Genomic DNA, 25,050 nt, shown 5'->3' on the forward strand with positions numbered 1-25,050 from the left:
CCCTTCCCCGTCCCCGACGACCGGATCCTGAGGAGGCAGCTGCGGTGGCAGCTGCTGAGTTCTCGGTGAAGGTGAGTGGAGTCGCCGCCGCCGCCGCCGCCGAGCGGAGCGCTCTAAAATGGCCGCCGTCCCTGGCCGCTTCTTCTCGAGCGATACAAAATGGCGGCCGCAGGCGGAGCCGGGCGGGGCGGCCCTCCTTAGCGCTTCTTCGGCGCCGCGGGGGCCTGGAAATCCGCGGCCTCCGCTCCCCCTTCCCGTCGCGGGGGGCTAAGCCGCGGAGCCGCGGGCGGGGCCGGGCTGCCGTCAGGTCGCGGCCGGGGGCCGTCGCGGCCGCGGCCGGCCGGGTCGACGCGCAGCGTGCCGGGACGGCGAGCGTGGCGGGGCGCGCGCTCGCGCGGGGCGGACGTGGCCCGCGGCAGGGCCCGGCCGTTGGCGCGGGACCAGCGAGGCGCAGGAGTCCCGGAGCCGGGCCTCTGGCGGGGCGGAGGTGTGCAGGGCCCGGGCCGAGGCGGCGAGGGGGGCTTCGCCGCCTTTGTGGGCCCCGGCGGCGGTGGCGGCGGGGCGGCTGTCACCTCCGGGATTTATGGGCGGGAGGGGCTGCCTTCCTGCCCGAGAACAAAGAGCCGGACTCCGGGCCGGTGGGGGCGGCCTGCCCTTCGCCACTGGCGGCCGCGAGGCGCGCCTGTCGACGGCGCTTCCCGACTCGGGCCTGGGTGGGAGGACTCGCTGCTCTTTTGTTCCCAGGAAAGGAAAAACGGGGCGGAGGATCGCTGCCATGCTGCGTTCCTGGGCTTCCGGCTGCCGGGCCAGGGCGGGCGCGGGTCCTGGGCCTCCGCGGGAGGGCGGGCGGATGGGGAGCCGTGGGGGAGCCGCCCGCCGAGGCCTGCTGAGCCTGGCTGCTGGCGCCATTAGGGCGGCAGACATTTTCCACCGAGGCGGCCCGCGCCGCCGCCGTCACCCGCGCTCAGTGTAATGGTCTTCGTTCAGTTACAAAGGCCGTGCGAGTTCTGTGTAGCTGTATTTCTCTGTGGAAGCCGTTTTTGGCACCATCGAACAAGGGTTCCCTCCTTGGGAATTTCGAAGTGGCTGAACAAAAGGTTTGGTCCGTTTGTGTCTTTTTAGTGCATTCTGTTTTGGTTTTTATGAGCTCTGCAATGCAGTGGAAGTTCAATAAACTGCAGTGCCAAGATAGGAAAAAAAGTTGTAGTGGGAAGTTTGTAAATCTGTATGTTAGCAGTATCTAATTTTGGTGTTTTTTTTTTTCTTGTTCTAGGTTTTTCAATTCTCCCATCCCCTCCCCTCCCCACCCCATCCATTAATATTATTCTTTTGAAGATTCTTCGTTGTCAAGCCGCCAAAGTGGAGAGTGCGATTGCAGAAGGGGGTGCTTCTCGTTTCAGGTATGTGGAGATTGGCTTGGGGGGGGGTCGGTGGTCCTTTTGTAATACAAAAGTCAGTGATAAAACCAAGTCACTACTACTACAGCACCTAATTCAGACTTTGCTGTAATGTTTTTTTTTAATCTTGACCTTTTAATCGCTTATTTAAAAAATAAACGAATTACTTATTTTTACGTCTCTTATTAGACACAACTTATTAGACTCAATTTCAATCATTGATGTAATTTTAAAGTATAATCTTTATCCCTTCTGAAATGACATAATCGTTATACCAGGAATTATTCTTTTAATTAAATAGTGCTTCTTCGGGCGGAGGAGGAAGTAGGGGTGCACCTCAGCACTATCCCAAGACTGCTGGCAACAGGTATAATAAATGCATGAAGATAATTTTTGCAAATAATTGATTCATATTAGAAGTCATTCCCAAATGTAACAGTAAAGGCACAGCAATAGATATTATGAATTCTAATTTTGCTGCGATGGTTGCTAAATGTAAAAGGTTAGTGTATGACCAGCCATCCAGTCTCCAACTGTTACTTTTTTCCTTATTTTGAGTTATTACTGTGTTCAGTACCAGTTATTATTTGATATTTTCCTGGCATTTGATATTGGTAAAGTGGTATGTATGCAATGCTATAAGACATTTGGAGCTGGTTCTCAAGGTATGGCTTCTAGGTCAGCAGCACATTGTCATCACATGGAAATGTGTGTTTCTTTTTAGATCCTACCCTGTACCTAAAAAGCAGAAGCAGTAGACCCAGCAATCTTTTAAAATGTAGATGATTTTGATTTCTGTTTTTTGTTTTGGCCAGCCCTGGGGCTTGAGCTCAAGGCTAGCACTCTACCACTTGAGCCATAGCACCACTTCTGGGTCTTCCTGCATACTAGGCATTCACTCTACCACTAGGATAGGACATGCTCCCAGCCCTATATATACCACTTTAAATTGCTTTGTTCAGGTTTTGTTTTATCAGTGTGATCTTTGGTGTATAGTTTTTCTTTAGATTATAAATACTGTTGTGTTTTTTTTAATCAGCGAGTTCCTGGGGAAAACCCCAGGGCAAAACGCTCAGAAATGGATTCCTGCACGAAGCACTAGACGAGATGACAACTCCGCAGCAAACAACTCCGCAAATGAAAAAGAACGACATGATGCAATCTTCAGGAAAGTAAGAGGGTAAGTTTCAAGGTCCCTTTTTTTTTTTTTTGGTCCAGTGCTGTGGCTTGAACTCAGGACCTGAGCTCTGTCCTTGGCCTATCTCAAGGCTAGAGCTCTACCACTTGAGCAATAGCACCATTTCTGGCTTTTTGTTTGGTACCAGGGAATCGAACCTGGGTCTTTATGCATGCTAGGCAAGCACTACCTCTGGGCCAAACTCCTGGTCCCCAAGGTCCCTTTCTTGAAAGGAAGAAATAGGAATTAGCATATATACTAAAAGTTTTTGTTCAGAGAAAATTTTTTTTCAGTAAATTACTGAAACTGCGAAGCAGTATATTGGTATTTAGGGATTATTACTTATATTTTAGTCTCCTTTTAGACGTTCATTTATATACAACCTATGAGCCTTGATATAGTGGCACTTGTATCTTGGGCTGGCATACATACTCCAGTGAAGTGGGTTATGTAATGATAAAAGCTTATGGTCCAGCTCTGATATGACAAGCTGGGGCTCCACATATGAGTTGGATGAGTAACGACACATGTCTTGGTATTAAAGGGAACAAGTAGAAAAATCAACATTATTTTAATGCTGTTTTGTTGGCCCACACTTAAAATGTGATTCTTTTTTTTTTTTTCTTCCCCAGCATACTAAATAAGCTTACTCCTGAAAAGTTTGACAAGCTATGCCTTGAGCTCCTCAATGTGGGTGTAGAGTCTAAACTCATCCTTAAAGGGGTCATACTGCTGGTAAGTTTTAAGTGTTAGCTTATCTCAAAAGGAGAGGGAATAAATATAGATATCAAGTTTTTTTTAACCATTAATGGAAAGAATTATATAATAATTGATAGAATCTCAACATATAGCATGCATAAGGACCTCCCTTCCCCCCCCCACCCCCCAGTCCAGGAGCTTGAACTGGCCTGAGCACCATCCTTTCTCAAGGCTAGATAGAACTCTACCACTTGAGCCACAGCAGCATTTCTGGCTTTTTCTATGTATGTGATACTGAGAAATTGAACCGGTCTTCCGTGCGTGCTAGGCAAGCTCTCTATTAGTAGTCCAAATTCCTGGCCCCAGGAATATATTTGAATGATGCTAAGATTCCATGTGGATGTTTTTGTGGTGCTGGGGATCTGGAACCCATACCCATGGTCTCTTAAAAAATAATGTTTTCTGTAGATTGTGGACAAAGCCCTAGAAGAGCCAAAGTATAGCTCACTGTATGCTCAGCTATGTCTGCGATTGGCAGAAGATGCACCAAACTTTGATGGCCCAGCAGCAGAGGGTCAACCAGGACAGAAGCAAAGCACAGTAAGTGTAGATGATTATTTAAAAATTGGTTTGTTACATAAAGTTCATTAGGAAGGCTTACAAATAGCTTTTGTTTCCATATAGACATTCAGACGCCTCCTAATTTCCAAATTACAAGATGAATTTGAAAACCGAACCAGAAATGTTGATGGTAAGAATCCTATTGGATGCTAAGTTAGTTAGTATATATTTTCAGTTTGAAAATCAGTGTTGATTTTTTTTGTGTGTATCTTTTCCCTCTTCAGTCTACGATAAGCGTGAAAACCCCCTCCTCCCCGAGGAGGAGGAACAGAGAGCCATTGCTAAGATCAAGATGTTGGGAAACATCAAATTCATTGGAGAACTTGGCAAGCTTGATCTTATTCATGAATCTATCCTTCATAAGTGCATCAAAACAGTAAGTAAAACTATTGGGCTTAAATAAGTCAATTTAGAATACCTTTATGCCATCAGGGAATGGCTACTTAAATGAGTGTCATTTTACTGAAACTATATAGCACAGTAATACGGAAATGTGGATGTTTTACTACATAGAGGTAGAACTGTGTTGAAACTGTTTCATTAGGAGGGGTTCTGAACCAAAAATGCAGGGAAAATTATATTAATGTGTGTCACTTCATTCTTTTTATAGCTTTTGGAAAAGAAGAAGAGAGTCCAACTCAAAGATATGGGAGAGGATTTGGAGTGCCTCTGTCAGATAATGAGGACAGTGGGGCCTAGATTAGACCATGAACGAGCCAAGGTATGTGTTTGTTCATGACAAGCAATGTGTAGCTTGTCTTTTGTTCAAACAGCTTGTTCTGGGGGACATAATAGTTCCCTATTTGGTCATTTTAATATAGCTGTAGATACTTACTTGGTTTACTTCTTCCCCTTAACCTCTTTTTTTTTTTTTTAAACTAGTCCTTAATGGATCAATACTTTGCCAGAATGTGCTCCTTGATGTTAAGTAAGGAATTGCCAGCAAGGATTCGTTTCCTGCTGCAGGTAAAACTTTATTGAGAATTTTTTTTGTAAGCTCTGGGTCTTCTGTTCAGTAGTATTAAAGTAAAATTACATTTTTCCCCTCTGCCTAAAGGATACAGTAGAGTTGCGAGAACATCATTGGGTTCCTCGCAAGGCTTTTCTTGACAATGGACCAAAGACGATCAATCAAATCCGTCAAGATGCAGTAAAGGTAAGATTCTTTTGTTTGTTATTTAAGTGACATAGTACATAGAGATGGGAAATACTTATTCTCACTTCATTTCCAAAGGATTTAGGAGTGTTTATTCCTGCTCCTATGGCTCAAGGGATGAGAAGTGACTTCTTTCTGGAGGGACCGTTTATGCCACCCCGGATGAAAATGGATAGGGACCCACTTGGAGGACTTGCTGATATGTTTGGACAAATGCCAGGTAATGCTGAATAAAACAATGCTTTGTTAAAGCTTATATATATATATTTATATATACATGTTTGTTTGTTTTGAATGTGAGTAAAGTTCAGACTTGATATTGTATGTGCTTTAAGGTAGCGGAATTGGTACTGGTCCAGGAGTCATCCAGGATAGATTTTCACCCACCATGGGACGTCATCGTTCAAATCAACTCTTCAATGGCCATGGGGGACACATCATGCCTCCCACACAATCACAGTTTGGAGAGATGGGAGGCAAGTTTATGAAAAGCCAGGTAAGACATTTAGTAATGCTTCAGGAGGACATGTTAATCAGGTCTTATTTTTATCTTGCCTTCAAAAATGACAGCTATTTCAGGTGTAATTTCCTACACCAAATTTATGACAATTCACATTGAATGGAATGCTTACCTCAAGATTAGTAAAGTACTAGTAAAATCACTTTGACAGGTTAGATTTTTATTCTTTCATCTTTTAACCTCTCTGGGCAATTTCAGTTAAGCTTTCCTTATGACTTGACTCATCCCTTTGGTACTTCATTAGCATAATTTGTGGACCCCCCTTTTTTATCTAGACTTTCTTTCTCCCTTTCTGAAATAGGGGCTAAGCCAGCTCTACCATAACCAGAGTCAGGGACTCTTATCCCAGCTGCAAGGACAGTCGAAGGATATGCCACCTCGGTTTTCTAAGAAGGGACAGCTTAATGCAGATGAGGTACATTTGCCTACGTTACTTATATATGGTAGTTTGTCAATTGAGAAATCTTATTGCCCGATGATTATAAAAAAAGACGCTTTAAGAGGACTTATGCTGGAGTTCTTTTCCTCTCTCTCTCTCTCTCTCTCTCTCTCTCTCTCTCTCTCTCTCTCTCTCTCTCTCTCTCTCTCTCTCCCCCCCCCCCCTCCCTCTCTCCCTCTCCCTCCTCTGTACTACTACTTTCTTTGTATTTCCAGCGTCCTATGAGCGAAGATTATGAGATATGAGGGCAAATCTCTTTAAAACTTAGTGTGAGGAAGATGGTTGTCCAGATACTGTTTGTGACTAAGAGAAAAGGCATTTTTAACTCTTTATGTGAATATTTAAATACTAAACATGGGAGAAATGTACAGATGTAAGATTTGTAATTTGTGATCCGATTTTGGATTTTTTTCTTTTGAAGAAATGAGCTAACGGGAATACGGAGAAGCCTTTTTAGTTTTTAGAGAAAAATATTTCAGCCCCCAGTACACAGTTAGGTTTTTAAGAGGTGTTAGCCAACTGTGTACTGCTAACTTGGACATCTGTTATGATTTGTTTTCCATTCCAGATTAGCTTGAGGCCTGCTCAATCGTTCCTAATGAATAAAAATCAAGTGCCAAAGCTTCAGCCCCAGATAACTATGATTCCTCCCAGTGCACAACCACCACGCACTCAAACACCTCCTCTGGGACAGGTAGGTTTGAGGACCCTTTTTTTTTTTTTTGCCAGTCCTGGGCTTGAGCTCAGGGCCTGAGCACTGTCCTTGGACTTTCTCAAGGCTAGAGCTCTACTACTTGAGCCTCGGCACCACTTCCGGCTTTTTTCTATGTATATGGTACCGAGGAATCGAACCCAGGTCCTCATGCATGGTAGGCAAGCACTCTAACCACTAGGTCAAACTCCTGGCCGTGAGGACCTTCTTTTGAATTTTTGTGCGAGGACGGTCAAACAAGTACAATGCCTGGAGTCCAGTTCCACCTCCCCCTGCAAAAAAAAAAAAAGTTAACCTTCCATCTATTTCATTTTTTAAATCACATCTGTTTGTCTTCTAGACTCCTCAGCTTGGTCTCAAAACTAATCCACCACTTATCCAGGAAAAGCCTGCCAAGACCAGCAAAAAGCCACCACCATCAAAAGAAGAACTACTTAAATTAACTGTAAGTTTCATATAATCCCATAAATGTCTCTAGTTCTTGGGTATACATATGATACTAATCAGACTGTACATTTTTTAAGGAAACAGTTGTGACTGAATACCTGAATAGTGGAAATACAAATGAGGCTGTTAATGGTGTACGAGAAATGAGAGCTCCTAAACACTTTCTTCCTGAGATGTTAAGTAAAGTGATCATCCTGTCACTAGATAGAAGTGATGAAGATAAAGAAAAAGCAAGTTCTTTGATTAGCTTACTCAAACAGGAAGGAATAGCTACAAGTGACAACTTCATGCAGGTAGAATACTTTATTGATTCTAAAATAAGAAAATTACTCAAATTTGAAAACTGATAAACTGATAATGTTATATTCCTTCTAAGGCTTTTTTGAACGTACTGGACCAGTGCCCCAAACTGGAGGTTGACATCCCCTTGGTGAAATCATACTTAGCACAGTTTGCAGCTCGTGCCATCATTTCAGAGCTGGTGAGCATTTCAGAACTAGCTCAACCACTGGAGAGTGGCACCCATTTCCCTCTCTTCTTACTTTGCCTTCAGCAGTTAGCTAAATTGCAAGATCGAGAATGGTTAACAGAACTTTTTCAACAAAGCAAGGTCAATATGCAGAAAATGCTCCCAGGTAAGAGAACACTAATTTAATACTATATTTAGAAACTCATAACACTTTGAGTCAGACAACTTGGTTGATTATTCTGCCAAATAAAGTTTGAGTAGATTTTGCTAACACTTTTACATAAGGAGATTAAGTCTTTGTAATTTCCCTGTATATCATAAAATTATTTGTCTTTATAATTGCCCTGTATATCATAAAATTATTTGGGGGATTGGTTTTTTGACCACTTATGTAAATTGTGTACACTGGAGAGCCATTTATATAAATCTTTCCTAGTTGGGCCAACTGGGTAAAATTAGTAATACAGATGTGTTTTTTTTTTTCTTCAGAAATTGATCAGAATAAGGATCGTATGTTGGAGATTTTGGAAGGAAAGGGACTAAGTTTCTTATTCCCACTCCTCAAATTGGAGAAGGAACTTTTGAAGCAAATAAAATTGGATCCATCCCCTCAAACCATATATAAATGGATTAAAGATAACATCTCTCCCAAACTTCATGTAGATAAAGGATTTGTGAACATCTTAATGACTAGGTAAGATGAATGGTCTGTATTCAGAAAGTTATGCTTTGGGATAGAAAAAAAAATGTACAGGGAAGTGTGGGGAGACAAGAGCTGTCCATGAGCCAGAGGTGATCTGGCGGATTCTAACAACCACTTTTTTGTCTAGCTTCTTACAGTACATTTCTAGTGAAGTAAGCCCACCCAGCGATGAAACAGATTCTTCCTCTGCTCCTTCCAAAGAACAGTTAGAGCAGGAGAAACAACTGCTTCTTTCTTTCAAGCCAGTGATGCAGAAATTCCTTCATGATCACGTTGATCTGCAGGTCAGTGCCCTGTATGCTCTGCAGGTGCACTGTTACAACAGCAACTTCCCAAAAGGTGAGATGACTGATATGTGGATGTGGAGGGGTGGCTGAGGGGCAGCACTTGGAATATAGTTCTCTTCTGTTCTTCAGGCATGTTACTCCTGTTCTCTTTTGTCCTTCAGGCATGTTACTCCGTTTTTTTGTTCACTTCTATGACATGGAAATTATTGAAGAGGAAGCTTTCTTGGCTTGGAAAGAAGATATAACCCAAGAGTTTCCAGGGAAAGGCAAGGCTTTGTTCCAGGTAAATTTTTTGGGGGGCGAGGGGAATTCAGTTGTAGAGCTTGCACTTTGGGTCTGAGTATTGTTCCTGGGCTCTTCAGCTCAAGGCTACAACCCTACCCCTTGCCACTTGCAGTTTTCTAGTGGATTATTTGGAGATAAGAGTCTGATGGACTCGGGCTGGTTTTGAACCGTGATCCTCAGATCTCAGCCTCCTGAGTTGTTAGGATTACAGTCATGAGCTACAGTTTTCTTAAAATTCAGCTTCTGCAGTTTTTGGTATTGGTAGTATTCCAAATGAACAGCACACATTGAGCTGAAAAATGACAAAGTCCCGGTAGTTTTCCTTGCCTGTATGGTTCTACACCTGGTACCAGGGGCTCATACCTGTAATCCTAGCTACTGAGGCAGAGATCTGAAGATTTAAGGTTTGAAGCCACCCTCAGGCATAAGTGGTAGAGCACAGCCTTAAGCTGTCTAGGCTCTTGGTTCAGGCCTCATATACTAACATACATACATACATACACTCGTATGTACGTACATACATACATACATACATATATGTGTGCATATATATACAATTTGTTAGTATACGTTAGCACATATACTAACAATTTAGGGGAAGTAACAGCTACACAAAAGTTTGGATTTAAGATTTAAGGCCTTTTTTTTTTGTTTTTTAAACCTTGCCTTGACAAAAAGATTTATATCCCGCCCTTTTATCAAGTGGAATTGGATTCTGAAGGAAAAGCTTTTAGCATACTCAGAACATTCCAAAGTTTAGTTTGGTAAAGAGTTCAAAGGCAAACTTCTGGACAGATCACCAACTGTCTGATTTAGTAGGTCCATGGAAAACAATAGTCTAGATTAATTACTTTGAGGAGTATCATGAATTTCTGATATCCCAAAACAAAACAGCATTGTCAATTTTAAATATTACTAATTTTATTAATCTTACAAACCTATTTTGCAGGTGAATCAGTGGCTAACCTGGCTAGAAACTGCTGAAGAAGAAGAATCAGAGGAAGAAGCTGACTAAAAGAACCAGCCAAAGCCTTAAATTGTGCAAAACATACTGTTGCTATGATGTAACTGCATTTGACCTAACCACTGCGAAAATTCATTCCGCTGTAATGTTTTCACAATATTTAAAGCAGAAGCACGTCAGTAAGGTTTCCTTCTGCATAAGGTTTTTTTGTAGTGTAATGTCTTAATCATAGTCTACCATCAAATATTTTAGGAGTATCTTTAATGTTTAGATAGTATATTAGCAGCATGCAATAATTACATCATAAGTTCTCAAGCAGAGGCAGTCTATTGCAAGGACCTTCTTTGCTGCCAGTTATCATAGGCTGTTTTAAGTTAGAAAACTGAATAGCAACACTGAATACTGTAGAAATGCACTTTGCTCAGTAATACTTGAGTTGTTGCAATATTTGATTATCCATTTGGTTGTTACAGAAAAATTCTTAACTGTAATTGATGGTTGTTGCTGTAATAGTATATTGCCTGTATTTCTACCTCTAGTAATGGGCTTTATGTGTTAGATTTTAATATCCTTGAGCCTGGGCAAGTGCACAAGTCTTTTTAAAAGAAACATGGTTTACTTGCACAAAGCTGATCAGTTTTGAGAGATCGTTAATGCCCTTGGTGGTTTTTGTGGGTGTGAAACAAATGGTGAGAATTTGAATTGGTCCCTCTTATTATAGTATTGAAATTAAGTCTACTTAATTTATCAAGTCATGTTCATGCCCTGATTTTATATACTTGTATCTATCAATAAACATTGTGATACTTGATGTCATGAATTTAGTATCCTTTTTCAGAAAATGCTGAGAGCCAGAATTCGAATTCACTAATTACTCTTAAGTCTGCTTACTGAAACCAGTATTCTAAAATGTGTCTAATCAGACAGTGGTTACAAATCCCATGAGTTTGGGGGACATGCCACTGTGTGACATGGTCATGCTAAAGTAGATTGCTAGTGTCTAAAAGGCATAGCTTCTACTCAGTAGACAACATTCCCAGTAGCTTACCTATTCCCAGAAAGATTGTGTTCCCTCAAGAAGTCATACTAATTCCAGATGGAACCCATATTCCCAAGCCATGTGACAGTTCTAGACCTAGCATTGGCTTGGCTCATAGTACATAAAGTATGCTGCTATTCTAGCATGTAAGAGCAAATAGCCTTTTTTTATTATTTTTTTGCCAGTCCTGGGACTTGAACTCCGGGGCCTGGGCACTTCCCTTGGACTTTCTGCTCAAGGCTAATGTTCTACCCTTGTACACTACCACTTCAGGCTTCTGTAAATATGATACTAAGGAATCAAACCAAGGGCTTTGTGCATGCTAGAACACAATACCTGTAGGCTACACTTCCAGTCCCAAATAGCCTAGTTTTAGTTGGTGAAAATCCCTAATGGTTACTGTTGGATCTACCAGATGGTGTGATGTCAGAAGATGCTCCACCTATTTTTGTGTCCTAGTTGTGGAAGCCATGTGTAAAATGGTCATCTATGCTAATATAACATTTTAGATTTGTATAGTCATAGTCATGCCTTATTCCTAAGGCATTTATTTCAAGTTTTGTCTTTTCCTTATTGAAAGAATTGTTGCAACCACATCTTCCCCTTAATAAAGCATTCCCTGTAACCTCATTCCCAGAGCTTTGAAGATGACTAGTGAGCTGAGGACTACATCCAATATGGTTTTGTCCTGTAGACAATTTTTGTTTATGGGTCATGTGGCTTGAACTTGTGCTGTCCCTGAGCTCTTCAGCTCAAGGCTACTGCCTTACCCTTGAGCTAGGCCCCACTTACCATTTTCTGGAGGTTCTCAGGTCCTTTTGTGCCTGGGCTGGCTTTGAATTTTGATCTCAGCCTCCTGAGGAGCTAGGATTACAGGTGTGAGACACCGTACATGGCTGTAGACAATTTATGTCAGCCATTCTTTTGATTTTATTTCCCAGAGACTGCTTGGTTTTCTTTTTTTTTTTTTGCCAGTCCTGGGCTTGAGCTCAGGGCTTGTGCACTGTCCTTGGACTTTCTCAAGGCTAGAGTTCTACCACTTGAGCCTCAGCACCACTTCTGGCTTTTTGCTATGTATGTGGGGTACCGAGGAATCGAACCCGGGTCTTCATGCATACTAGGCAAGCACTTTAACCACTAAGCCAAACTCCCGGCCCCCGAGACTGCTTGGTTTTCTTCTTGACTGCCCATTCCATCTTAACCTCCAATGGAAACTTCTCAAGAAAACCAAATGCTCTTAACCCCTTAATCCCCCCAACAAATACCAAAGCTTGTTAGTTTGCCTTCCAAATACAAGTCAGCTCACCCTGTCCAGTAAAATCTGCTTTTCTCCAGTTAGTCCATTCTCAACAGCAGCCTGTGCTCTAGCACTCAATTCTTCATTAGCATTAAGTCCCAGTCTTAAAGCTTGCCTTCCTCCGCCAAGATAGGAATGTAGACCAGTCATGACTTTTGGCTACCAAGAAAAGAAAATCCTGATAAGTAGAAAAGGGTGTTTATTAACTCCAAAGAATCAGGCTTAAGAATAAATGGGCCAGGGTTGGGAGTTTGGCCTAGTGGTAGAGTGCTTGCCTGGCATGCACAAAGACCCTGGTTCGATTCCTCAGTACCACATACATAGAAAAAGACCAGAAGTGGTGCTGTGGTTCAAGTGGTAGAGTTCTAGCCTTGAGAAAGCCCAAGGACAGTGCTCAGTCCTTGAACTCAAGGACTGACAAATAAATGGGCCAGAGGCCAGGCGAGGTGGTTCACACCTGTAAACCTAGCTACTCTGGAAGCTGAGATCTTAGGATCAAGGTTCAAAGCCAGTCTGGACACAAAAGGACCTGAGGCTCACCTCCAATTAACCTCTAGAAAATGAGAAGTGGGGCTTAGCCCAAGGGTAGTATCGTAGCTTAGAGCTGAAGCGCTCAGGGACAGGGCCCAGGCTGAGTTCAAGTCCCATGACCCACATTAATAAAAAGAATAGGCCAGGCACTGGAGTCTCATGTCTATAATCCTAGCAACTCAGGAGGCTGAGGATCATGGTTTAAAATCAGCCTAGGCAGGAAAATTCTAAGACATGTCCAGTTAACCACCAGAAAACTAAGTGGCACTGTAGCTTAAATGTGGTAGTAGAGCACTAGCTTTGAGCAAAAGAGTTATGTCGGTCCTGAGTTCGAGCCCCAGCCGCACAGTGGCGCACACACGTGCATACACACACACACACACACACACTGCTAGGCCAAATTTGTGATACAGAAAATGGTTTCTTTCATTGGGAAGGCAACACTGGGGCAATTAAACTGATACGGACCAAGATGATAGAGCCACACCATAGTGTAACAAGGAACCTATTGGTGAACAAGGAGGAAGAACTGTCCTGGATAAGGAGAAGCCTCTAGGAAGAGCTCATTCGAGAAGACTAAGCTGAAGCAGCACCTTACTCCTGCCTCTACAACGTGCCTAGTCTCCCCGCTGCCCTTCCCTGTCTGGTTCCCACCCTACCCTCCATCCCATGCCAGAAGGGGAGAGTTCTCCCAACACCTCTGATAGGGTGTACACTTCAAATCCTGTGGGAGGGTACTGTGGCTATTTGTCCTGTGAAACCAGGCGACCATGATTTACAAAGCTCTTCCCCACTTGCCTCACTTGTCTCACTTGCCTCAGAGACAACCTGCCAAGGAAAAGCAAGAGATGCCTGGGTACAGTCACATGGTCCGCCCTCCCCATTCCCAGGTCTCCAGCTTCCCTTGAGTAAGACTGCAAGCCACCAACCCAGGAGGAAGGCTGTCTTACAGCGCCCTCTGCTGGACCCCTGGAAGGCATCCCTGGCAGATTAAGGTAAGATTCTTGTTTTAGCATCCCAAATGAGAGCAAGATCAGGCCTGGTAAACTCATACATGGAGAAAAGGTGTGAGAATTTTACACCTGCCTGTCAACTGTGATGACGCAACAGATTGACGTGAACTGGCTTCCAACCTCAGATCAAACCTCTGGTTCTCAGCTTTTTTTTTATTAAATAACTTATTAATGTTGATTTTTACATCATATTTTAAATGATAAGTTTAGCAAACAAGTGTTCAAGGAAGGAATCTTTATTTACAATCACTGGGACTTAGTATTTAGAACTTAATCAAAATTAGGCTAAGGGTTTGTATGTCATAGAAACATTAATTTATGAAATAAAACATGTTTATAGAGTCATAGGTTTTTATGTCTATATAATTATGTTTATATTTCCATTACCATGTCCATAGATTTGGATGTGCAGTTATTGAGTCCTTGCTCTTGTACTCTTTGGATTTAATAGCCACATATTAAGGATACCATGCGCCTTTTATTCCTTAGGTCTTGACTTGTCTCACTCAACATGGTTTGCTCTAGATTCATCCACTTCCCTGCGAATGCCATTATTTTATCTTGTCTGTTGGCTATGTAGAATTCCATTGTGTATATATACCACATTTTCTGTATCCATTCATCTGCAGTAGGGCATGGTTCTCAGCTTCTTAAAGAGCTGTTATAGGCATGGGCCACTATAAATATCCATGTTTTTGTTTTGTTTTGACAGGAACTGGGATTTGAACACAAGGCCTTGAGTATGCTAGGCAAGTGCTCTACCGTTGAGGTATACCCCAAGCCTTTGTTAAAACTTTTTTGAGATGGGGGTCTCATTAAGTTGTCCAGGATTGTCTCAAACTTCCCAGGGGGCTTTGAAATTATTTCCACACCTCAGTCTCCCAGATAGCTGGGATTAAGGGCCTGGGCCACCACACCTAGTTGATGGTACCTGTTTTATTTTTGTCGATTGGGGAATTGAACTCTGTGCCTGGACACTGTCCCTGAGCTCTTCAGCTCAATGCACCACCACCGTACTCCTTGAGCCACAGCACCATTTCTGGTTTTCTGGTTATTAGAGATGAGTCTCATGGGCTTTGTAGTGCCCAGGCTGGCTTTGAACCTTGATCCTCAGATCTCAGCCTCCTGAATAACTAGGATTACAGGCATGAGCCACTGTGTCTGGCTTGATGGTATCTTTATAAGAAGGAATGTACATAGAAACACATGGAAGATGTCAGTTAGACAATAGAGGCAGAGATTGGAGGGAGGCCCTCTACAAGGCAAAGAATGCCAAGGATCTACTCAGCACCAGAAGCTAAGAGAAAGGCCTGGAATAGATTTCCCCTTAGAACTTCCCCTTAGAGTGAGAGCATAAATTCCTTTGTTCTAAGCCACACACCTCTTTGTACTGTAGCCCTAGGGGACTGACGGGGGCTCGCCATGTTTTCTAGAACTCTCTATCCACCTTCTTCCCTAGACTATGAGTTTCTTCATGGTGCGAATGACTGAAGAAGGTTAGAGAAGAGTTCGGACAAGTTAAGGAATAATGATACAGTGCGTGAGCAGTACAACTCTACTTACTTTCTGACAGGTCTTTGAAGAAATTTTGTGCACTTGGTGATCCACTTTAGCACTGACTGAACGAATATAAAATAAGGAAAAAGATCCAAAATTAATCATATTAACACGTTCCATAATTTGGATAGAATAACAGTTCTTAGTAACAGATGAAATTCTAGATTGTGACACACTTAAAGTATATTTTCCATAAATTAAAAAAAATACAAAGCAGGGGCCAGGAATATGTCCTAGTGGTATAGTGCTTACCTAGCATGCACAAAGTTCTGGGTTCAATTCCTTATTACCACATACACTGAAAAAAGCCAGAAGTGTTGCTGTGGCTCAAGTGGTAGATCACTAGCCTTGAGAAAGCTCAAGGACAGTGCTCAGGCCCTGAGTTCAAGTCTCCATACTGGCAAAAAAAATACAAAGCCATTTGGTGGTGGCTCACATTTGCAACCTTAGCTACTCAGGAGGCTGAGATGTAAGGATTATGGTTTGAAGCCAGCCCAGATAGGAAAGTCTATGAGACTCTTATCTCCAATTAACCAGCAAAAAGTCAGAAATAGGGGTATAGTTCAAGTGGTAGAGTACTAGCCATGAGCAAAAAAGCTCAGACAGTACTCAGGCCCTGAGTTCAAGCCCTAGGACTGACACAGATACATACTCAGGGTTGGTGCCCAGACCCTAAGTTCAAACTCCAGAACCAACACATACATACACACACACACACACACACACACACACACACACACACACACACACACACAGGTACTAATGGCTAATGACTGTAATCTTAGCTACAAAGGAGGATAAGACCTGAGGATCGTGGTTTGAAGACAGCCTGGGCAGGAAAGTCCATGAGACTCAGAAAACGAGAAATGGTGCTATGATCAAGGTGGTAAAGCACTAGCCTTGAGCAGAACAGCTCAGGGACAGTGCTCAGGTTCTGAGTTCAAGCCCTGTGATAAAAAAAAGTTTCACAGTGACTTTTCCATCTGGACTCTTGAGCAGATCTCAGCCTCTTGAGCAGCTAGGATTACAGGTATGAGTCAATAATGACCAATGTACAGTTTTTAATTTTTAAATACACCCCCAGCACCATCCCAGGAAAAAGGCTCTAACAAATAATAAAGACCTTGTAATTAATATTTCTGTCAATACTGGCTTGAACTTGGGGCTTCGAGCTTGCTTCTGTTTTCTTATTTTCACCTGAGCTATGCTTCTAATCTGGCATTTTGCTGGCTAAAGATGGGGTCTAGCAGACTTGCCTGCCTTTGCTGGTTTCAAAGGACAAATTCAGTTTTCTTAGTAGCTAGGAATTATAGGCATGAACCCCACTTGATTTCTGGTATAATTAGAGTTTTGAATTTTTTTCCCTTGCTTTTTGTTGCTGTTGGTTATTGGGATCAGTGTGAAATAAAAACAAACAACTTTTGTTGTTCACCTGAAATTGTCCCAGTCATTGGTAGGTAGTTTTGTTAATAGAAGCCCTCAAAAAAAAAAAAAACACCATTAAAGAACAAACATAGCCAAGCACCAGTGGTTTACAGCTTTAATCCTAGCTACTCAAGAGGCTGAGATCTGAAGTCTGTGGTTCAAAGCTAGCCTGTGCACTGTAGCTCAAAGCAGTAGAGCACTTGCCCTGAGCTGAGGAGCTCAGGGATAGTGCCCATGCCCAGAGTTCAAGCCTGATGACCAATCAAATAAATGAAAGTCATCTGTTTAAAGTACTTATGGTAAAAACACAGTAATTGCAGGAGGCCAGGGTCTTAATGGTTCGGGTTTTCTTCCCCCCCAATAAAAAAGGTTTTTCTTGCATAAATCCAAACAAAACTTTAGTGTTAAATTCAGTAGTTTTAATTTTATGGCTTTGGCGCTTAGTTTTGAATTAACATCAAAGATGATACAAATCATTTTCCCTGACACTGCAACCATAGTTAAAAAAAAAAATTGTAGGAGAGCCCGGCGTGGTGGCTCATGCCTGTAATCCTAGCTACTCAGGAGGCTGAGATCTGAGGATCAAGATTCAAAGACAGCCTAGGCACAAAAGGACCTGAGACTCTTATCTCCAGTTAATCACTAGAAAAGGGAAATGGGGCTTGGCTCAAGGGTAGGCTGGTAGCTGGTTCCTAGGCTGAGTTCAAGCCCCATCACACACACACACACACACACACACACACACACACACACACACACACACACACAATCGTAGGAGAAATGGCTTGATTCAGGTGTGGAAAGCAGGGCGTAGGGATGGGGGAGTACCTTTTCCAAGGTCACACAGATTCTGGCATGAGGATGCAAAGAAATTCCAGTTTTGGTGTCCTGCCTTTGATGACCCTTCACGGTCTGCCACTGAGAGATGGGGCCGATCCTGCTGAGCTCCAAGACAGAGGCCAGGCATCTGGAGTGCCAGAGGGACTCAAGCAGCCCCAGCAGCAGCCTTGCTCTCTGGTGGAGTGTGTCTCACACCTGCATCTCCTTTGTGTGGGCTGGTGATGAGTTGCAGCTGTGGGAGGAGGCAGCCGTGCAGAAACCTGTGCCCTCATGAGGGCTGCGGGCCACAACACAGCTGGTGTGCTCTTTGTAGGCATTCCTGAGAGGAATGCCTTTCAAAGTGGAACTGACTCCAAAACTGCAAGTGGGGTGATACTCAGAGGGGGCCTTGGAGCAGCACTGAGCAGGAGCAGGGGGCAGATCCTTAGAAAAGCACAGGGCCCATTAAGTATGGCTTTTCAATGCACTTCAGCTAAGTTACTGCTAGTTACTAGACGGGAAATAATTTTTACATGGATTCGGCCACTTGCAATTAACTTTGGTGTAGACACATTGGAAAACATGGAGAGGTGACAGAAAACCAAGATCCTTACCTAGTCGGAACTACATCAGATACCAGCTGTACACCCTGCACTCTCAGGTGTCTCACCTGTCCACAGCCCCCTCACAGTCACTGTAGTTCCCAGTGGCTTACTACTTACCACAGCCGGCAACACCCTCTCTGGAGCCCTCAGGTCTCCTGTCTTCCAGCAAATTTTGCTTTTTGACTAGGAGCTCCATGGGCGCTGAGCCTCCTTGATACCCCAATTCCCTGTGCTGATGTGGAGGGTCAGCATTAAGTCTAAACTCAGGGTCTTACACTTGGGATAAGTGTTCTACTATCTGAGCCATGTACCATGTCTTCCGGCTTTTTCTGTGTATGTGGTTCCAGGGAATCTAACCCAGGGATTCATGCATGCTAGGTGAGCACGCCACGCTCACTACTAGGCCATGCTCACAGCCCCAATTCTTTTTTTTTTTTTTTTTTGCCAGTCCTGGGCTTAAGCTCAGGGCCTGAGCACTGTCCTTGGACTTTCTCAAGGCTAGAGCTCTACCATTTGAGCCTCAGCACCACTTCCGGCTTTTTTCTATGTATGTGGTACCGAGGAATCGAACCTGGGTCTTCATGCATGCTAGGCAAGCACTTTAACCGCTAGGCCAAACTCCCGGCCCCATCCCAGCCCCAATTCTTATTTTGCTTTCTGGATAGCAATGTTAACTTTGTCTGGGTTGATCTAAAATGGTGATACTCCTGTCTCTGCCACCCAGAAAGTTAGGACCACAGGCATGTACTACCATGCCCAGCTAATTTTCTTTTTCTTCCCCCTTTCTTTTTTCCAGTCCTGAGACTTAAAAGTCAAGGACTAGACTCAGTCCCTGAGCCTCTTTGTGCTGAAGGCTAACTCTACTAATTGAGCCACAGCGCCACTTCTGGCTTTTTCTGAGTAGTTTATTGGTGATAAGAGCCTCAGAGACTTTCCTGCCCAGCCTGGCTTTGAACCATGATCCTCAGATCTCAGCCCCTGGAGTAACTAGGGTTATAGGTGTGAGCCACTGGCACCTGAACTGGGTGATCTTCTTATCTCTGAGGATCTCATTTCTCCCAAGTAGCTGGGACTACAGGCATGCACCACCACACCAAAGTGATTCCTAAACTGTTAACTGCTGAATTGCTGGAAATAAAAGCTGATAGTTTGTTTTCTTATACTGAAAACAAAAAAAAGATTCCACAAATCTGTGAAGAATTGCAAAAAATTAAACAAACCTTTTGCTTAATGCAGGTTTTACCAAATATTCATTTCCTATATCAAACAAATATACAAACTGATATTATTGAGCAGAAGGACAATTATTCACAAAAGTTGGTAAAAGAATTTTATTCAGTGGCTTTGGGGAAGTTTTTGCATTCTACTAACAGAAAAAGCATTTTCCACATCTTATTCAACCTAGCAAAGTATGTACCTGTGGCTGTACCCGCATTGCTGCACTACACTTTGAAGAACACCGTTTTTTCATATGTGCTTTGGTGCAATTTATACAGGAGACACCTCTTCCTCCAACAAATAAAAACATCTTCAATCTTAACTCAAAAAAAGAAAAAAAAAAAGACTATTAATACCAAGTTCCTGCCTCACTTGGTAAAGCAACATTGCAAAAACCAACAGTACACCGCCAGACAGGAAGACAGGCGACTCCAACTTTCAGCCTCAGTAGGAACGCCTAAGCATCTCAGTTGATTTTACTGTGGTTTTCACACAATGAATAGTTTCATTTGCACAAGTAATTCAGATACTGGACTCTAGCATAGGAAATGTCTGTTGGGGCTTAGCAATATACAAACAGATAGAAAAAAAAAACTGGCTTAAGAAAAATTTCACAATTTTTTGACTAAACATCTCAGAACATCTTTATCACAGCTTTTATATATTAAAAAATTTTTCCTCCAGAGATGAAACTCCTTTATGCATAAAACCTAGTCGCTATCCTCTGATCGTCGTTCAGAGCCTCGATCTGAGGCCTCATTGTTGGATCCCTCAGGTTCCGATTCATTTCCAGAGCCTTGGCCAGAACCCTCATTATCAGAACCCCGCTCTGACTCTCGCTCTGACTCAGCACTTGGTGAGGCTGGGCGAGAATCATTCTCTGAAGCCCCAGATGGGCTTCGCCCCGACTGTGCTGACTGCACAGACTCATTGTCTGACTGCTCAGAGCCGGAGGGTTGTCGCTTTCGGGATGGCTGGTCGCTGTCTGAATCTTCATCTGATTGCTGTCTTTGGGGCCTCCGAGGGCTGCCAGCCTCGCTGCCAGACTTGTTCTGGTTGTCATCAGAGTCACTTTCAGATGAGGTGCGTCTCTTTGGCCGCTCCTCCTCGTCATCAGAGTCACTGTTGCTATTGCTGTTCCTGGGGTGCCTGGCAAAACAAGCATGGCTTAGACCTGAGAACTTTGTGCTGCTATAAAATAAGGATCTCTAATGTTCTACATCTTAAACTTTATAGTGTGCACAGGTGTTCACTGCTCTTCTGTGAATGGAAATGATTTTATGTACACTAGGGTTAAAAGTGGAAAAGGTTAAGCATTCAGCACTAGGCCAGCACACAAAGAGGCCGAAATGACTGGAACTAGGCAAGGATAGGCATGTGCACTAGAACATGGGGACACACACAACCATGAGGAGACACTTCCCTGTCCTGTGGCAAGCCGCGCCCTTAGACCCTGAAGAAGTGTGACGTCACTACTGATGTTCTGAGACTTGCCATAATTAGATTGTATATTACAGGCCAACGTTTTCCTTCATCCCAGCAGGGCAAATACAAAATACAGACTTTAAATGGACATCAGAGGCTCAAATAAACTTGTTCTTGACCTCAGATGCAGGCCTAGCAACAGCTAAGCCTTGCACTGGACCTTTCTACCTTTACTTTTTACTATTTTTTTGTTTTGCTTTGTTTTTGTTTTGTTTTCATCTGCCATGGCCCTTGAGTTCAGGGCCTGGGTACTGCCCCTGAGCTTTTTTGGCTCAAGGGGCTAGCATTCTCCCACTTTGAGCCACAGCACCACTTCATTTTCTGGTTAACTAGAGATAAGAGTCTCATGGACTTTAGTGCCCAGGCTGGCTCTGAACGGTGATCCTCAGATCTTAGTCTCCCAACTAGCTAGGATTATAGGTGTGAGCCACCAGTGCCCAGCTTTTACTGTTTTTGTTTGTTTTTGCTGTTGTCTCTAACCAGCACACCGGGGTAATGTTAGTCTGAACGCATACACAATGATGTCTCAATAAAATAAAACAAATTAAAAAAAAGAACGTGAAGTGAAAACATTTTGGCAATACCACTTTGGCTTCTTTCAAGTTTCAAAAGTCTGTTTTCCTTCTTACTAAGAGAAAGAGGAAGAAGTCTATTCCCCCTAGCTACAGACAGGCTGACCAGCAACCATCAGAGGAAAAATTCCTACCCTTCATCAGCAATCTTCAATTTATCTTCATCGGAAGAATCATCACTTGATGATATTATGGCTTTGGATTTTATTTTTCCCTTCATTGAAGGAGGCAGACGTTCTGGCTTGGGCTAAAAAAAGGATATCAAACATGACAGGTTAGTCAAGACTTTGGCATTTATTAGGCCATCTTCTTAAACTGTGTTTTCATGATAATGACAATAAACAACTACCAACAGACTAGAAGAACAAGCCAAAGAACTGTAAGTACTAGAAGCGGCCTCAGAGACAGAACTCTAGAGTTCTACAATCGCTTGAGTGTGTGGATGGCAGGAATATACTGTGTGTAGACTTACCGCTTTCTTCTTCTCTGATCTTGGTGGACGGCGCTTCTTTGGTTTAGGGCCATTTTCTGTTTCATCATCATCAGATCCCTCTTCACCCTTTGGAGGTCTTAAATGGTGAAAACCAATAGTTTATCAAAGGTTGAATCATAGCTCAGAGGTAATTTACAGTCCTTCCACGTAAGGTCTTCCATTCAATCCCCAAAACCCTCACCCCAAACGACATACACAGAAAACATTTGTCAAGAGTCAAAAGGGGTAAGAAAGAGTTAATAGAGGGGACAAATCTGATTAAAGTAAATATGTGGAATATCACAATAAAATGTCTCCGCACAACTAATATTTGCTCATAAATATAGCCCTCCCTCTGAAAAACAAAATTCTAAGACCACTTTGTCACCAGAACAGTTTCCTTATGCATGGCTGTCAACTTTAGCCATACTGTGTACCCTATTCTATGGCCGAGGCTTTTTTTCTTCTTTTTGTGTCAGTCCTGGAGCTTGAACTCATGGCCTGGGTGCTGTCTCTGAGCTACTTTGTTCCAGGCTAGCGCTCTACCACTTGAGCCATTTCTATATTCTTTTTTGATGTCCAGGCTGGCTTTGAATCTTGATCCTCAGATCTCAGCCTCCTGAGTAGCTAGGATTACAGGTGAGAGCCACTGATGCCTGGCAGGCTACATCTTACTCTTGCTGTGCACATGACATCTGTTGATTAACGTCACTGCTGTGCTTCCTTGCTCATCTATGTTGGAACATTTTCCTTGTACTTGGAATGACTGAGATGGTGAGGAAAAATCCAGGCTCCTGACCTCCACATTTTCCACTCATCTTTCCACCTTCCCAGCTACTACTGTTGTCACAGCTCATTTACACATGCTTGGCTTCTTTCCCAAGGGCTGGGAAGTATGGGCCTGGCAGGATTTTGAATGGAGGCACCATGCCTGGGAGAACAAAAAGCTTGACCTCTTCTATGTGGAAGAGAGGTAGGGCAGCCTGGTTTACCGCAGAGGATGGTGGATATGTTGAAAGGACTTTGGTATAGTTACATTGTAGGCACTGAACAAGAGCCATAAGGCAGGCAGCACACTGCTATTTCAGGGTAAATAGGCTCAGTGACTTTGCAGAGTGAATGTGAAGTGAGTACACACAATCCAACTCTCCACTGTCTACCAGATGGGGCATTGTTTTTGCTTTTTTTTTTTTTTTCCTTGGTGCTAGTCCTGGGGCTTGAACTTAGGGCCTGAGAGCTGTCCCTAACCTGTTTTGCTTAACACTAGCACATCCTACCATTTGAGCCACAGGATCCTCTTCCAGATATTTTTGGTAGTTAATTGAAGATAACAGTTTCATAGATTTCTTTGCCTAGTCTGGCTTTGAACCACACTCTTCAGATCTTAGCCTCAAGTAGCTAGGATTACAGGTATGAGCCACAGGTGCCTGACTTGAGATAGGGTAATTTTTAAAACCCAAGAAAGGCAACTATCAAGATGTATTCATAGGGGCCGGGAGTTTGGCCTAGTGGTTAAAGTGCTTGCCTAGCATGCACGAAGACCCAGGTTCGATTCCTTGGTACCACATACATAGACAAAAGCCGGAAATGGTGCTGAGGCTCAAGTGGTAGAGTGCTAGCCTTGAGAAAGTCCAAGGACAGGGCTCAGGCCCTGAGCCCAAGCCCAGGACTGGCAAAAAAAAAAAAAAAAAAAAAAAGTATTCATAGACTGCTTTGTTGAATGGCAACTCCTTGGTACAACTATTTTAAAGATTATACACACACACACACACACACACACACACACACACACACACACACACACACACACGTATATATGGCAAGGATGATTAGCGTAGCTCCCAGGAAAAATGTGGATATATAGAAGAGAAGGATGCAGGGGATTGGGAAACCAGTCTCTTTCTGGATTAAGGCAGGAAGGACTTTGATTTTCACTTTGTGAAAGGACTTTAGTCCTTTTATAAGGTTATTGAAACATTCATGATCCTACCTTCTCCGCTTCTTCTTCTTCCTCTCCCCACCCTCCTCCTCTTCGCCTTCTTGCTCACTACCGCTGCCCTTCCTTCTCTTCTTCTTCTTTGATATAGGGAGGTCATCATCAGTGTCGTCATTGACGAATTCATCGAACTCGCCACCTTTCTTAGATCGCTACAATGTGAGCAAGACCATAGCTAGTCATTTCCATGCTGGTGTGATATGGCAGGATGATGTAAGTGTAGAAGAGGCTGCACTGTGTTCTCCCATTCATTTGATAAGCAAAATGCTCTGTCAGTCACCTAAGACTCATGGAAGAGGGCCTTCACTGTATCTGGGATTTGTATCTAGTAGGCAGGCACTCTACCATTTTCGGCCATTCCCCTACTCCCCTTGTTTTAGTTATTTCTCAAACAGGATCTTGAATTTTTGACTGGGGTTGGCCTCAGACCATAAGCCACCTAACACAAGTCTCGCTTAAGAGTTGGAGGACAGGCGTATCCCATTATGCCTACCTTTCTGATTGAGATGGGGGTCTTGCTAACTTTTTGCCTAAGTTGGTCTTTAACTGCAATCTTCTTGATATTTGGTTCCCAAAGCTGGGATTATAGGCATAAACCACCTTGCCTGGTTTAAAAAACTTCTAACAGGAAAAATGGTTATAACTTTACAAAAATTATTAACTACTGGAGCGCCCACTACGAAGTAAAAGGCACTTAGCCAATCCTAGAATACACTTGTAAATACAAATGTTTGACTTAGGGTTATGGTAAATTTACCCAAGTTAAAAATGAATTTAAGGGGCTGGGAGTTTGGCCTAGTGGCAGAGTGCTTGCCTAGCATGAAGACGCGGGTTCGATTCCTTAGTACCACATGCTTAGAAAAAAGCCAGAAGCTGTGCTGAGGCTCAAGTGGTAGAGCTCTGGCCTTGAGAAAACCCAAGGACAGTGTTCAGGCCCTGAGTTCAAGCCTAGGACTTGCAAAAAAAAAAAATGCATTTAATAGACTTATTGGAGATGGCAGCTCAGTCCCATAGCATACTGCAGAGGACTTCTACTAGCCCTTGTGATCCCGTGGCTGCCTGGGAGCTGTAGCCCTCCGATGCTGCCCAGAATCACAGGAGAGTATCATCGTGCTATACAACTAGTTCAGGAGAAGATCTAATCT

At 43.2% G+C, this 25,050-nt stretch overlaps 2 protein-coding genes and 1 non-coding gene across 3 annotated transcripts in view; 2 read left to right on the top strand and 1 right to left on the bottom strand.

Moving 5' to 3' along the window:
* The first annotated feature begins 972 nt into the window (after positions 1-972).
* Positions 973-10,687, top strand: Eif4g2 (eukaryotic translation initiation factor 4 gamma 2). The gene is made up of 22 exons (XM_090349263.1): positions 973-1,102; positions 1,274-1,400; positions 1,699-1,764; positions 2,437-2,577; positions 3,207-3,309; positions 3,742-3,873; positions 3,958-4,024; positions 4,119-4,270; positions 4,505-4,615; positions 4,777-4,860; positions 4,952-5,050; positions 5,129-5,270; positions 5,386-5,546; positions 5,872-5,985; positions 6,578-6,703; positions 7,062-7,166; positions 7,246-7,461; positions 7,545-7,803; positions 8,127-8,331; positions 8,468-8,679; positions 8,789-8,910; positions 9,862-10,687. The coding sequence occupies exons 1-22, from the start codon at positions 973-975 to the stop codon at positions 9,925-9,927; spliced, it is 2,940 nt and encodes a 979-aa protein (XP_090205389.1). The 3' UTR covers positions 9,928-10,687.
* Positions 6,039-6,260, top strand: LOC150053177 (small nucleolar RNA SNORD97). Its single transcript, XR_016538186.1, has one exon. It is a non-coding gene; the product is annotated as a small nucleolar RNA SNORD97 (small nucleolar RNA).
* Positions 10,688-19,466: 8,779 nt separating the features above from the next.
* The window catches only part of Ctr9 (CTR9 component of Paf1/RNA polymerase II complex), a 35,762-nt gene continuing 30,178 nt past the window's right edge, over positions 19,467-25,050 (bottom strand). Inside the window, exons 22-25 of the mRNA XM_090348150.1 lie at positions 23,900-24,057; positions 21,910-22,006; positions 21,572-21,684; positions 19,467-20,529 (exon numbers count right to left, since the gene is read on the bottom strand). Coding sequence (XP_090204276.1) covers positions 20,091-20,529; positions 21,572-21,684; positions 21,910-22,006; positions 23,900-24,057 — 807 coding nt within the window. The 3' untranslated portion in view covers positions 19,467-20,090. The remainder of the gene's footprint in view (positions 20,530-21,571; positions 21,685-21,909; positions 22,007-23,899; positions 24,058-25,050) is intronic.

This window comes from Megascapheus bottae, chromosome 16 (assembly GCF_031878675.1).
Source record: "Megascapheus bottae isolate mThoBot1 chromosome 16, mThoBot2.hap1, whole genome shotgun sequence".
NCBI lineage: Eukaryota > Metazoa > Chordata > Mammalia > Rodentia > Geomyidae > Megascapheus > Megascapheus bottae.

What these genes read in the sequence shown, in the direction of transcription:
- Eif4g2 (XM_090349263.1), top strand. Translation starts at nt 973, where the DNA reads ATGGTCTTCGTTCAGTTACAAAGGCCGTGCGAGTTCTGTGTAGCTGTA. An exon ending in ATCTTCAGGAAAGTAAGAGG is followed by an intron (nt 2,578 to 3,206) that starts GTAAGTTTCAAG and finishes TTTCTTCCCCAG; the next exon opens with CATACTAAATAAGCTTACTC. An exon ending in TATGTTTGGACAAATGCCAG is followed by an intron (nt 5,271 to 5,385) that starts GTAATGCTGAAT and finishes ATGTGCTTTAAG; the next exon opens with GTAGCGGAATTGGTACTGGT.